This window comes from Heteronotia binoei, chromosome 6 (assembly GCF_032191835.1).
Source record: "Heteronotia binoei isolate CCM8104 ecotype False Entrance Well chromosome 6, APGP_CSIRO_Hbin_v1, whole genome shotgun sequence".
NCBI classification, from domain to species: domain Eukaryota; kingdom Metazoa; phylum Chordata; class Lepidosauria; order Squamata; family Gekkonidae; genus Heteronotia; species Heteronotia binoei.
The window spans coordinates 91,914,425-91,928,292 of NC_083228.1; the positions used below are offsets into that span (position 1 = coordinate 91,914,425).

The 13,868-nt window shown below is 41.8% G+C and overlaps 1 protein-coding gene across 1 annotated transcript in view; it reads right to left on the reverse strand.

The window, feature by feature from the left end:
* Nucleotides 1-1,593: 1,593 nt before the first annotated feature.
* Nucleotides 1,594-13,868, reverse strand: part of LOC132574056 (vesicle-associated membrane protein 2-like) — a 34,083-nt gene continuing 21,808 nt past the window's right edge. Inside the window, exons 2-5 of the mRNA XM_060242165.1 lie at nt 12,223-12,346; nt 6,876-7,034; nt 5,399-5,450; nt 1,594-2,135 (exon numbers count right to left, since the gene is read on the reverse strand). Coding sequence (XP_060098148.1) covers nt 2,119-2,135; nt 5,399-5,450; nt 6,876-7,034; nt 12,223-12,346 — 352 coding nt within the window. The 3' untranslated portion in view covers nt 1,594-2,118. The remainder of the gene's footprint in view (nt 2,136-5,398; nt 5,451-6,875; nt 7,035-12,222; nt 12,347-13,868) is intronic.

The window sequence follows — 13,868 nt, forward strand, 5'->3', positions numbered from 1 at the left end:
GAGGTACGGGCCCTGCAATGTTTAGATCAATTTCGCAGGGCCTGTAAGACCTACCTCTTCAAAATAGCCTTCACCTAATACCGAGCTAAGAAAGCTTCACTGGACATGTTTTAGCCATTGAATTTTATTAAGATTTAAGTTATAGCACCACAATGTTAGTTTTAATACAGTTGTTAATGGTTTAATTATGATTTTATTATTGTAACTGTAATTACTATGTATGTTTTATTGTATATTACATGTTGTGAGCTGCCCTGAGCCTGCCCTGGCGGGGAGGGCAGGATATAAATAAAAAGTATTATTATTATTTTCATTATTTACAATATGCTTTGTTGGTCACTGTAACAACGGATCCTTGCTAGCAGGTCAGGGCTGTAGTGTATGGTGGTAGTGGTGGGGCAACCTGAACTAACAAAGCAGAGGTAACTCTTAAACCCACGTTCCTGATCCACAATCCCAGTCTAAATCAGGGTTCCATGACCAGCTGTGTGTGTGGGGGGGGGACTCACTTAGAAACTCATACACAGAATTTACAGTATCTCTCCTTAGTTTGTCTTCAGTCAAGCCACTCAAACTTCTGAGTGAATGGATCTCCAGCACATTTTTTAAATTGTTACCTAGAAACCACCAGGACTGGTGGAAGTGAGTGTGTGTTCAGATTGGGACCCTTCTGAATCTTCCCTTCCTCATCTGTTTTCCACTTCACCTTCCCAGCTGCTACTTGTCTCTTCAGGTGAAACAAGCAGGCACCGCTCCCCTCATACCACTCTAACCCAGCCCAATCTGAGGTGACTTGCTCAGTTGTATGAACCCTTGGGGGACCAGGACCGAGAAAAATTTTCTGCTTTCTTGGCTGCTATTTAGTAATAAAAAATCTGCTGGAGATTACCTTTATTACAGAAAATAAGTTGCAGCTTGTTCCCCTTCCCCCTCAGTATCATAATAGCATTCCCTTTCTTTATTCAAACACCAGTTTAATGCAGAAGCTCACTCATACAAATTTCACAACAAAAAAATTCCAGCGTGAATCATCCAAACTCCAGGGTATGTTTTTCATACTAAGACATTGCATGGATTACAGCTTTAAATTAAGCAAGAGTTTTACCTCAATGGAATTTCAGCACTTTAAAAAATTGCATCTTTCCCCTCTACTATAGCCTATCATTGCATAAGGAATGTAGTAGGATTTGTTTTAATACAGAGGTTTTCTTCTTCTTTGGTCATATATGGTCATTGTTTTCTTACCTTTACAGACCATCACTAAGCAGGCCTACTTGAAAGTAAGTCCCATTTTAGTCAATGGGGCTTACTCCCAGCAAAGTGTTTTTAGAATTGCAGCCCTGGTTTATGCATCCCTTCTTAAAAATGAATGTTTCCAGTGTTAATGATGTAACCAGGGCTTTTTTTGTAGAAAATGCCCAGCAGGAACTTATTTGCATCTTAGGACACACACCCTGATGTCACCCTTGCTTCACGCTGGGCTTTTTTGTAGAAAAAAATTGTTTGCATATTAGACCACACCCCCTGATGCCGAGTCAGCCAGAACTGCATTCCTGTGCATTCCTGCTCAAAAAAAGCTCTGGATGTAACTGTTTTGTAGGTTGTGGATATAAAAGTGGACTCGCTTACAGAACGTCTGATAGTCCTGCAAGTCCTGTGACCTTCCTGTGCTTAGTGGAAACTCAGCTTTCTTGAAGCTCACCCTCTAATTGATACAGGTAGATTTTGTGACCTAAGTACAGGATTCTACAGTTGAAGATTATGGCCTCTTAATTGTCTGCTGAAGCCTATCTGATGTTCCCTTGAAACACGAGTTCTATACAACTTAGAAAATTTCAAGATGGTTGTTTTTCAAAAATGACAGTTTTTGAAGGTCAGCATGGGCACATTTTAAGACACAGTGATAGACTAACATGTGGAACTAGTTGGCAGTATTCATCTGGCCCAGTTTCTTATAGAAACAACATAATACCAAAATACACTACATGGAATTCTTACATACGGTTGCAGGCTCACAGCCCTCAAGATATGAGGAATTAAAAAGCAAGTTTCATTGGGAAAGATTATCAGAAAACAGGTCACTTGAACAAAGACACAAAACCTTTTGTCCTCAGTGGTTCAGGTGCAGAAATAAACTGGAAGAAAGAAGGAAAAGACAGTTGACAGTCTATATTGCAGCCAGAGGAATCAGCAGGTTTCCAAATACATCCACACCTTGGTTACATTGCATCAACAAGTACTTGAGCAAAAGACTCAAGAAGACTCTTGGGAGTCTGAAGAGTCATTTACACCAAGTCCTGTAGGATAACTAAATTGTCTCCACCAGAATCCTACCAGAGTTTCCTTTTAAAATTTCTCAGGCAAAGCAACATTTTTGCTAGGCAATTTTGCTCCCATCACCAAACAGGCCTTAGAATTAAAAAAATCTTACAAATATTTAACATGTCTGTAAAACCCATTTTTTTTTTTTTTATCTAACTCTGTAGTACCAAAACCTCAATATTTTACAGTCTACTAGAAAAGTGGGGGGAAGTGTTCCCTCTAAGCTGTGCACATGAGTGGCCACTCATTCACCCAGGAAGCCCATCTCAGCAGCAATCTGAAGCTGTGCGGTTCTCCCCTATTACAAAACAACTTCTCCCACACCTTCCCTTGGCTCCACCCAAACCTCTTCCATTTCAACCATGCAGGGCTCTTTTTCTAGCAGGAGCTCGTCTGCATATTAGGCCACGCCCCCCGATGTAGCCAATCCTCCAAGAGCTTAGAGGGCTCTTAGTATAGGGCCTACTGTGAACTCCAGGAGGATTGGCTACATCAGTGGGGTGTGGCCTAATATGCAAAGGAGCTCCTACTAGAAAAAGAGCCATGCGAGTCCTTTGCCAATGGAAGCCTCTCCTATCAGCCTTGATAGTTAAATGTGAACCTTCAAGTTCAGAGGCAGTACATCTCAGATACAAAAGACAAATCACGGGTTCATGGGTTTAGGTAAGTTTTCATCTTACTGTTCTGAATGTAAAAGACATTTTGTTGTTTACTTTTGGAAATAGAAAGAATGTTGGACTCCTTGGACACTTGCCTCAAAACATGGAGAATAAGACAGAGTCTGAGCCTAAAATAGTAAATCCTGAAAATAACTTCCCCTTCAATCGATTTATCCCAAAGCATCCAGTTGCTCCAAAAGTAATACCTCATCAATGAATTTACTTCAAGAAACGCATTTTCTAGCCAGATTTCCAGTGCTTCCCAAAGTTTCACCATGTTCCCCTGCCCCATCAAGAAAACTTTTCCTAATATTTCTCAATTATCATTTGATAGCAACCAAACCACCTAAGACAGCTTTGTCTCCTCTTGAGTCATGAAGCTCTGTCACAGGTATTGTTGTTGACTGTGTTCTCCTGGGTCTTCACATCCAGTAAAAAGAGGCAAGAGAACACAATTATTTTTTTTAAAAAAATTGACAGTTGCCAATCAGCAGCTAGACTGCCACCCTAGGCCAGATCCACACCTTCTCCACAAAGTGTGCCTCCCAAACACCAATGTCTGCTGGGGGCAAGCATGGAGCTTGTACACTATAATCCCTATTGGCTCAAAGACTGTGAAGCATCAGAACACACACCTCAACCATTACTTAAAGCAAATAACAAAAAAAGAAAGAAATTATTTTAACAGGCCCACTAATAGAAAAGGCACTCAAGTCTCAAGTGATAGATGGCTCCCATAAACAAACTGTTATTGGTTTATCCAGTAATCATATACAATATATGTGCCTGTCAGTTCCCTATGTTCCTCTCAGTATTTTGGAATTGCCCAAATGGACTTTGCCATGGGCTCTGAAATACTTGTAGGAAGGACCCCAAGAACTTCACTGCGGCTGTCCTCAGGCTGTGGAACTGTCTTCTCTTTGTTTGGTTTCCTGAAGATCCTGACAATTAATTCTCTCCTTGATTTTTCAGCTTTTAAAATAGTTATTATTTTATTGTTAGCTTTTGGCTAACTGGTTTTTTAGCTTTCATGTTTTATGTGTTGTAAGCAGGGCTTTTTTGTAGAAAAAACTCTGCAGGAACTTATTTGCATATTAGGCTACACCCGCTGACATCACCATCATTTGATACAGGGCTTTTTGTAGAAAAAGCCCAGTGGGAGCTCATTTGCATATTAGGCCACGCTCCCTGATGCCAAGACAGCTGGAACTGCGTTCCTGTGTGTTCCTGCTAAAAAAAAAAAAGCCCTGGTTGTGAGCCAATATGGTCAAGCTTGGCACAGAACAGCAGAATATAAATGACCTAAATAAACAATACAGGTACATAAATGCATGAGAAACTTTAGTGTGAGCTGTCCATTTATGCAAGAATAGCCATTACATTTCTGAGATCATGAGTGCTCTTATTGAAAGCACTGTGCATACTAAAATGGCCACATGTAAGCAGATGGTCAAGATCCAGCCGGGACTAGATCCAGACTCATCAGTGCAAAACACTGTCCAAAACCTTTCAAGTTCTGCCATAGGTTTATGAAGTTATAACTATATGCCACCCAGACACAGCTTTCATATGGTGGTCTATCTAGGGTATTTTAGAGTGACTATAGCATCCTTGGCTGACATATCCCTGTTGAATTGCTGATAGTGTTGACTTCTTGAACCAAGCCCTGATTATCAATAATATGCCACCTTCAATGTACAAGGTGCGCTTCATCAATTAAATCTGTACCCAGTGCCATAGTTGCACTATGTCAGCCTCCTGTCTTACTGTACATGTTACATACATATTTTCAGATCCTAAGATCAACATTTGCTTGCTTGTATGTGAATAGTTCTTGTTGTTATGGTGAAAACACAACATACCTTGTACTTCTTGATTAGATACCACATCAGCTGTTTTGCCCGGGACATCAGAAAGGCTTTATTCACGAGCTGATTTAATGAATGACTGTGCTGTCAGAAGGACTTTTGTTGTTGATTTCAACAAGACCAAGATTAGACCCTGGTCATTGAGAAAGCATTTTGCTCAGTCGTGAAAAGGAGCCTCTTTACTATTCAGAAAATCTAGCCATTAAACCCCATCCCCCAAAACCTGTTGTTCCTCAACCCTGAAGATGGCATTATTTATTCATGTCTCCCTACAGAAGACCAAAACAAAAACTCAGTGGCATCTTAAAGTCTAACAACTAAATTCTCTTAATCTTTAAAGTGCTATTTTAAGGTGCCACTGGACTTTCATTTTATTTTGCTACAACAGGCTAACACAGCTACCCCTTTGCAATCCCTAGAAGCAACTTAGAAAAAAAGGATTTACAATACTGGACTCTTGGTAAACATTTGGCCATTATTTCATTCAGCTCACTGAAAGTCCTGAAATTAAGGAAAGACTGAGTTAAAATGAAAATGCATGTTACTCACTTATAATTATGATAAAAATGACCGCACATACTACACCCAGGATGATCATCATCTGAAAAGAGAATTGCGAAAAAAATGGAGAAGTGTTACTCTTGTCTGGGTGGTTTGAGAGGCAGCTGACATTCTTCCAAGTGTAGACATGTAAGTTTTCCAGAACACACAAACAAAGTATACTTGAAAGGCACGTGGGTACCTTCCACCATTCACTACTGTGCCACAGTCATGATCTGTTCATTCTCAGACCTGGACTTCCTTTTGGTATGCATTTATTTATCATTAAGGATATTTTGTAATTTTTCAAAGGCAGTCAGGGCCTGGATGAGTTGTAGCTGCTACACCAGAAGTCTTTCTACTGATTACATTTTTATCCAATTTTTTAGTTCAAGGAACTCAAGATGGCTTACATAGCATCCACCTCATAACAAACCTGCAAGGTAAGTTAGACGGAGAGATAGTAAATGGCCCAAGGCCACAAAAATGAGCAGCAGCAGCTTGAATCCAAGTCCCAACAATCCCATCCTCTTAATAATTACACCTCAACCTCAGTGGAAATCAAGTAATCCTCAACCTTGGGGTCCTATTGCTGTTGGAGCTGAAACCTGAAGTGTAGCAGGCAGAATATATTGACTAAGGAAAGAGCAAGAAGTCTTGGTTTCTAGTATTTATATAGGGTTGCCAAGTCCAATTTAAGAAATATCTGGGGACTTTGGGGGTGGAGCCAGGAGACATTAGGGGTGGAGCCAAGATCAAGGCTGTGACAAGCATAATTGAACTCCAAAGGGAGTTCTGGCCATCACATTTAAAGGGACAGCATACCTTTTTAAATGCCTTCCTTCCATAAGAAATAATGAAGGATAGGGGCACCTTCTTTTGGGGCTCATAGAATTGGACCCCCTGGTCCAATCTTTTTGAAACTTTGGGGGGGGCATTTTGGGGAGAGGCACTAGATGCTATACTGAAAATGTGGTGCCTCTACCCCCAAAAAACAGCCCCCCCAGAGCCCTAGATACCCGTGGATCAATTCTCCATGATTTTCTATGGGAATAAATCTCCATAGGAAATAACAGAGTTCCCAGCAGACATTTCCCTCCCCTCTCCCCGCTTTCTGACGACCCTGAAGCGGGGGGGGGGGGGGGGCTCCAACCCGGGGGATCCCCTGCCCCCACCTGGGGATTGGCAACCCTATATTTATACCAGCCTAGGCCAGTCCAGTGGCTTTATATAGCCTTCCAATGGCAGGAACGAATTTTGCATAAAGCTCTTCCTTGCCTGAAAAGGACTCTGAAACTACACCCAGTCAATAGTAGATCACTAGGTTATATTCCAGCCTTGGGCTGTGCAATTTCCTGACAGTGACCTACATACGTCAAGTTAGAATTTTCACTATAGCTGACTCATACACAGCAATTTTTGCACTTGCATGCCAAGTTGGGTTAAGAAACAGGAGCTGATTTTCTCTCACAATAGCAAGTCTTACCTTACAGTTTTTCCACCAGTATTTCCTCTTCAGCTTGGCTGCACTAGTTTCAAATTGTGAGGCACCAGCTTGCAATGCATCTGCCCGATTATCAAGCTCTGAAAGTTTCTGGTCTCTTTCTAGTACTTTATCCACATTGACCCGCATTATGTCCACCACCTGGAATGAATGTGCCAAAAAATTAGAGGCTCTGTTTGTAAAACAATGAAAAGTACAAGGATTATCATTAAGACATGAAACAAATGCATAAATGGGAAAAATGACTGCACAGATAATTTTTGTGTAAGAAGCCAGAGTTTCACATTTATTTGTGCTGAACTCAATTTTCTTACCTACCAATAAGAGAAAGTACCTATACAAGAGAGCAGAGGATTGAGTGTTTACATGGTAGGATGCATTCCTAAGCACACTTAATGGCTAATAACTCTTGATGGAACTTCATTCTGAGAAAAAGATGCAAAAACATTGGTTCACGATGCCTTAAGTAACAGAACACAAACGTTCTGACCATGTATTAAAAACATTGTGAAAGTTCAGTGGAGCATCCAGAATTTCAAACTTTTACATCTGTTTTATTTTGTTTTTTCTTTTAATATCCCCTCTTCTGTCACTTGACATCATTTCTGATTATCTTTTGCTACATGATCCAAGTCAATAAGAGATCATGTAATCACAGACCATGTAGCCAGTTTGGTTTGGCTACATGATGACCTCAGTGAGGACAAATGACCTCACTGAGACAGAAAGGCATATGTTCCCATTACTGAGGTAATCAGGCTGTATTGTCCTTCCTTTCTTAAAGAGAATAAAATTTTGCCAGGCTAGCCTGATCTCATCAGATCTTGGAAACGAAGCAGAGTCAGTCCTGGCTAGTATTTGGATGGGAGACTACTCTGGAATACCAGGGTCATGACACAGAAACAGACAACGGCAAACCACCTCTGAATGTTCTTTGCCTTGGAAAACTTTTGGGGTTGCCATAAGTCAGCTGTGACAGCAAAAAACATGTTTTTTCAACTACTGGTATGATAATTGAGATAATCACACTGAAAGACTCAGATAAACACTGAAGTTATCATATTTGATTCAGCAGTCTGCGTTTTTTCCAACTACAGGTCAAATGTTCTTAGACAATGAAATACTTAACATATGTCTTTCTGTGAAGGAAAGGTCAGAGGTTTGGCATACCAGCTTCGGCCTGAATTCATCTATAGACTTAGAAGGCAGTCTTAAGACTTTGTGTATTTTGCCCTTATGCAAGAGTGCTGATGCTCTTAGAATGTTACCTTTCACCTCCTTCCTGGAATACACATTTGTGGTAGAGCTAAGGTAAACATCGGTCTCTGTGTTCTGCTTGCTTTTAGTAAATGATTGTGTAAAGAAAAGTGTATAAAAATAAACGACCACTGTCAGACAGACAGACAGACCGGTACGTAGAGCCTCAACCCTGTGTTGTGATTCCTTCCTGTAATTCCTGTAATTTCCTCTCTCCTTAAGAACCAGTTATTTCTCATTATTGTAATAAACTGACTGACATGAGGACTTCTGAAGGACTGCCTTGTTTCCAGTTATTTGAAATACAACAGTGTAATGGATGAATATTTATAGACAAAATCATGTTTTTGCAGCTGAGTTTGAAATAAGAATTCTTGGTCATGGCATTAGACTCTTGTAAAAGGCACCAGGCTATATGGTTCCCATGACACCTTCCTGTCTAAGCCATAGTTAGGAGGGCTCCAATGAATATTCACATATGAGAGCCTTAATACAAAAGTAGCACTTTTGGGAGACACTGAACATTTCCTCCCAAAAAAAAAGTTTTTCAGGGAAGCAAAAATGAAATCACCAAAACTACCTTCCTCCTTTGGTTCAGCTCCATTTATTATACTGTAATGACAACAATAAGTCCTGCGGCACATTAACAATTTTATTGTTGCACATTTTTTTTTAATTGGTGTCACAGTCTTGTTGCTTTTGTTACAATAGGCTAACAAAATGGCTAAGCCTCTGGACTTTATTCACAGTAGTGGGCTTTTATGGTGTTTGGTGCCACCTAAAGGGTATGTTTAGTATGGCATTGCATTATAACAGTCTTTCTAGATGGATCTTGTTTCCTCTGATACATATTTACTGCACAGGAACCAGACGCACTCCTGCAAAAACACTGTTTCTGTTGCTAGCATATTACATTTCCCCAGCATTTGTTGTATGACTGAGAGATTTGTAAATGTTGCTTCATTTTGACCTGTGCCACCCTGTGAAGCAGCAGCAGAAAGGAAGTGCTAGGTCACCACCTGGTGTTGCCAGCTAATCATACAATAAAAAACCAAAAACAAGCCCAGCCTTTTTTCCTGGTCAGCTTCTTGCCAAACATGAAAGAAAAAAAACTCATTTCCCCTTCTCCATCAATTCCCTCACCTTCATAAATTTATTTTACTAACACAATATAAACAGATATATGGGGAAGCAGCAGGTTGTATGTTCTGCTCTCCTGTGACTTTCAGGCTGTCCTCAACCTCCTTTGAGCTCTATACTGAGAGTGATGGGGGTTTGGTAACACTCTGGTCCTTCTCCTCTCCCCAGCATCTTTCCTCAGCCTAGGGGAGAGTTAATGGTATCGCTTCATTGGCTGCTTTCCACCTTCTTTTAAGGCAGCCCTGCAGGCTGCACATGCTCTGTAGCGTCTCCTGTCCCCCAAATGACATCCTGGTATGTGGGTACAACTTCTCCATCACCTGTCATTGAGTATCTTTGTCCTGCCTCCCTCCATTCTGGACTGACTGATAGACAGAGAGTGATCCCCATGATCCCTTGTAGCTCTTTCCTGTCACCTCATTTGCCACCCAGCTGAGAAGTGGGTGAGGTTTTACTGAACATGAGGTCAGGCATATTTGTGTAGCCTCCCCCCCCCCCACACACACCATGGGTCATGAGGGGCTGGGAAGCTGCATACTACCCCCTGCCTGCATCAGGACACAGTCCAGCCCAAATGCAGCAGGCCTGTGTCTCTCTGAGGATTGGGGCTACTCAGTGGTCATTTTGTAGAAAAATAGGTGGTGGAGCTCATCCAGGAATTGTTATGCAGCTGCACATACTATTCAATGGACAAGGAGGTGGAACTCTCAGAAAGGTTCAGGTGCTGTGCTCCTGTGAGTTCCCACTGAATCTGAGTCCTGGGGCTACTCCCTGCCCTCCTCCAAGCTCTCTTCGAGCTGGAGTGTGGGACATCAATGGATCCAATTGTCTCACATGGTTCCCTCCTGCAACAGCAGCCAGTTAGGAAGGGTGCTGCATGGACCACCCAGCAATATATATTTGTATTGTGCATGTATGCATTGCACGTGCATGTTCACTGGGCTGGAGGAGACCAGTGGAAACTGATTCTTGTGCACATGTGCAAAATGTATAGTGGCTGTCACTCTCTCTTCCTTGCCTCTGAATGAAACCTGAAGTTGGCAAGGCAAACAGCTTCCTTGAACAACCGTATCATGTCTAAACCAAGTCTCATTTATGAAGAAAAAGACTGCAGATTTATACCCCACCCTTCTCTCTGAATCAGAGTCTCAGAGTGGCTTACAATCTCCTATATCTTCTTCCCCCACAACAGACACCCTGTTAGGTAGGTGGGGCTGAGAGAGCTCTGCCAGAAGTTGCCTTTCAAGGACAACTCTTGTGAGAGCTATGACTGACCCAAGGCCATTCCAGCAGCTGCAAGTGGAAGAGTGGGGAATCACCCAGTTCTTCCAGATAAGAGTCCACACACTTAACCATCACACCAAACTGGCTCTCTTTACATTGTGTTGCAACCCATGCAAAGCAATGGCATATGCTCAGTATGCTCTCCAAAGAACCGTAGCTTTTGTGGATACTGTGCTGGCATACTGCCTAAGCACACATAGCCCCTTTGAATCTTTAGAAACCCACACAGGGAAACTCTTAGGTATACCTCTATCATGCTTAAATCTGGCCTCAGAGTATGGCAAGGAGGTGGTACAACAGCAGGAAGACAACACTGAAGAGGAGGAGAAGGAGAAAATGGGGGAGGAGTCATTGCTACATTCAGGGCTTTTTTGGTAGGAAAAACCCAGCAGGAACTCATTTGCTGGGTTTAGGCCATATTAGGCCATACCCCCTGACATCACTGGAAGTGACATCACCTGTTCAGTAGGTTACTTTCTACATATTGATACAGAAGAGTATAGTGCCATCAGCTGCCTGCATTTCATGGATGTGTGTTCTCACACATCCCAATGAGAGATCTTGTTTGCCCCCCCCAAAAAACACACACACACACACACCCAGAGAGAAAGAGCCATGTGCAGCAAAGTGGACAGTGGCAGGCCCAGCTTCTGGAAGATGGTACTCATGGGCGGCTCTGTGTATCTTGCTCTCTTCACAAGCCCATTGGAGGCTGGAGGTGGCAGAGAGGATGGAACGCATAGTCTGGGAGCATGTGGCTACCTAGTGTTTTCCCTCTGCTGGAGACCGTTTTTTGAGCCAGAGCCCTGTCCAAGCCAGCTGAAACTGGATTCCTGTGTGTTGCTGCTATAAAAAAAGCCCTGGCTACATTGGCTGTCTCACTTGCACCCATTTCTCTGAGTGATGGTGGTGGTGAGTGAGCGGCAATGAGGAGGAGGTTGGTGAAGCGAACAGAAGGCAGTGAACAGCAAAGATGCAGTGGGTGAACCTTGGGCTCGGGTTTTGCAAGTGGTGGTCCCACTGCTGCCTGTCTGGCAGGCTTTTTGGAGCAGGAACTCTTTTGCATATTAGGCCACACACCCCTGATGTAACCAGTCCACCAAGAGCTTACAGGGCTCTTATTTCATCGGGGTTTGTGGCCTAATATGCAAAGGAGTTCCTGCTACAAAAAAAGTCCTGCCGTTTGGTATGTTCTAAGATTAGTCAGGGAGTCTGTCCATTCTTTCCTCCCCCAGTGTACGCAAAAGAACTCTCTCTCTCTCTCATGGTTTCATATTTTTTGTGTTTGTATTACATATGTGATTTTTCCAGAAAATTTTAAACTACTAGGGAAAATGTAGTTTTGTCCAGAAAAAATGCTTTTGGGAAAAACTGAAACAGGTACAAGAATTTTCTTTTTGAACATAAATTTATTTTAATTGATTTAGGTCTTATGATTGAGGTGAGTTTCCCATAAACTTTTGCCTGTCACTTTTTGCACTGTGGGAGCTCAGTATAAAATGTTAGTGGTATTGCTTGATGGCAAGGGCATGCAATAGTGAAACACAGAGTACTCTGCTCAGGCGAGTACCCTACAAGTGGCATTTAACAGACTATTTAAATAATAATCTTGTAATCCCCAAACATGGTCAAGTCTGTCAGAACTTACCTCATTCACTTGGGCTTGTGTCTGCTGAAGCCTTCGATTGCTAGTCACATTGGTCTGGAGAGGGGCTCCTCCGGCGCCAGGACCAGGGGCACCACTGCCACCCAGGGAAGGAGTTGGTGCTGACCTAGTTTAGAAACGCAGCAGTATTACAGACTCTTTTTGCATATGCCTTCCATTGTTGCTACAGAAGTCCACATCCATCAAGAACAGAGTTGCAACTATGCCATTTAATAATGCCATCTCTCTAGAAGTCTCTGTCCACTTCTTCCTGATCTGCTTTACTAGAGTAGACATGAGAAGTATTGTAAAAACTGAGAGAAAGGAAAAGGCAACGGTCTAAGCTTGAAGAGTAACCTGTTAACTGGGAAAGGTTCTCAGCACTCTCTAATTCCTTTTCCCCAGGAAATACCACTGCTTGTCCCTGTTTTCAGTAACTTCTCTACTTCCCCTGCCTAACCACTGATCTTCCACAAGTGTGGCTTCTGGGGTACAAGGGACTGCCAGGAAAAGCATGAGATGTGAGTTGGAGGTTTGCAGAAAGAAAGAGGGAATTGACAAAAATTATTTGCAGACATTTTTGTCAGGATCCACCCTTTGTCAGATATATTGGCTAGCATACAAAATATCCAAGTGCTAGTTTGGTTGGTGTTTCAGCTATGCAAAACTATAGAGGATGAACTGCCTTCTCACACACAGCATATGCCTTCCATATCCTGTCTAGGTTGGTGGTCTAGTGATCCCTAAGACCAATTCATCTCCTAGCATTTTCCTCTTATATCTATGTTAGGATGTAATCAACCTGGACTAAATATAATTTGCACACAAACACTCAAATCTTCTTTTCATTTACTTTTATATCCATGCGTGCTTCATTTTGCTCCATTTCTACTTTTGTAATTGAAGCCCAAAACAGTGAACTAATGCAACTGCTTGCTTTAGCAGGAATTCTCTCTTCTATATACCATTCACTTGGCTTGTTCTGCAGCACATATATGGGCAACATGATTGCTCTTCTTGTAGTTCTGGGTGCAACAGTCCTCCTCATGCACATGAAAATACTCGGAATTACTTCTTGCCATCTGCTTGAGCTAAGTAAAAGCAATTTATCCTTACTTTTCCTTTCCACGAGTGCAAGAGATAGCACAAGGTATTTCTTCTGATATAATTTTAGAACTAAATTAAATTATAGCATGTGAAATATCTATTGTACATTCTGCTGCTCCATATTCACATTGCTATCTTGTTAAAATTATATTCATTCATTTTATTTTATTTATAACATTTGTATACTACTTTTCCACCCAACTTAGGCTCCCCAAGTTGGTGTAAACTCAAAACATGTGTTTAAAATAAAGTGTTTAAAATAACAGTGTTTAAAATAAAGATAAAGTAATATAAAATGTTTTTTAAAAGTAAGACATACAAGTGCCTAAACACAGTGACACACAGACTGGAAGGAAGGCCAGGAGGAGTTAGTGAAGGAATGTGAAATACAACACAAATGTTTCCCCCAGCCAATGAAAGACAACGAGAGAGAGAGAGAGAGACAGAGACAGAGAGAAATCTCCCTGGGGAGGGAGTTCCAGAGTTTTGGTGCTTTGACTGAGAAGGCCCTTTCTCAGGTTGTACCTGACTAGCCTCAGATG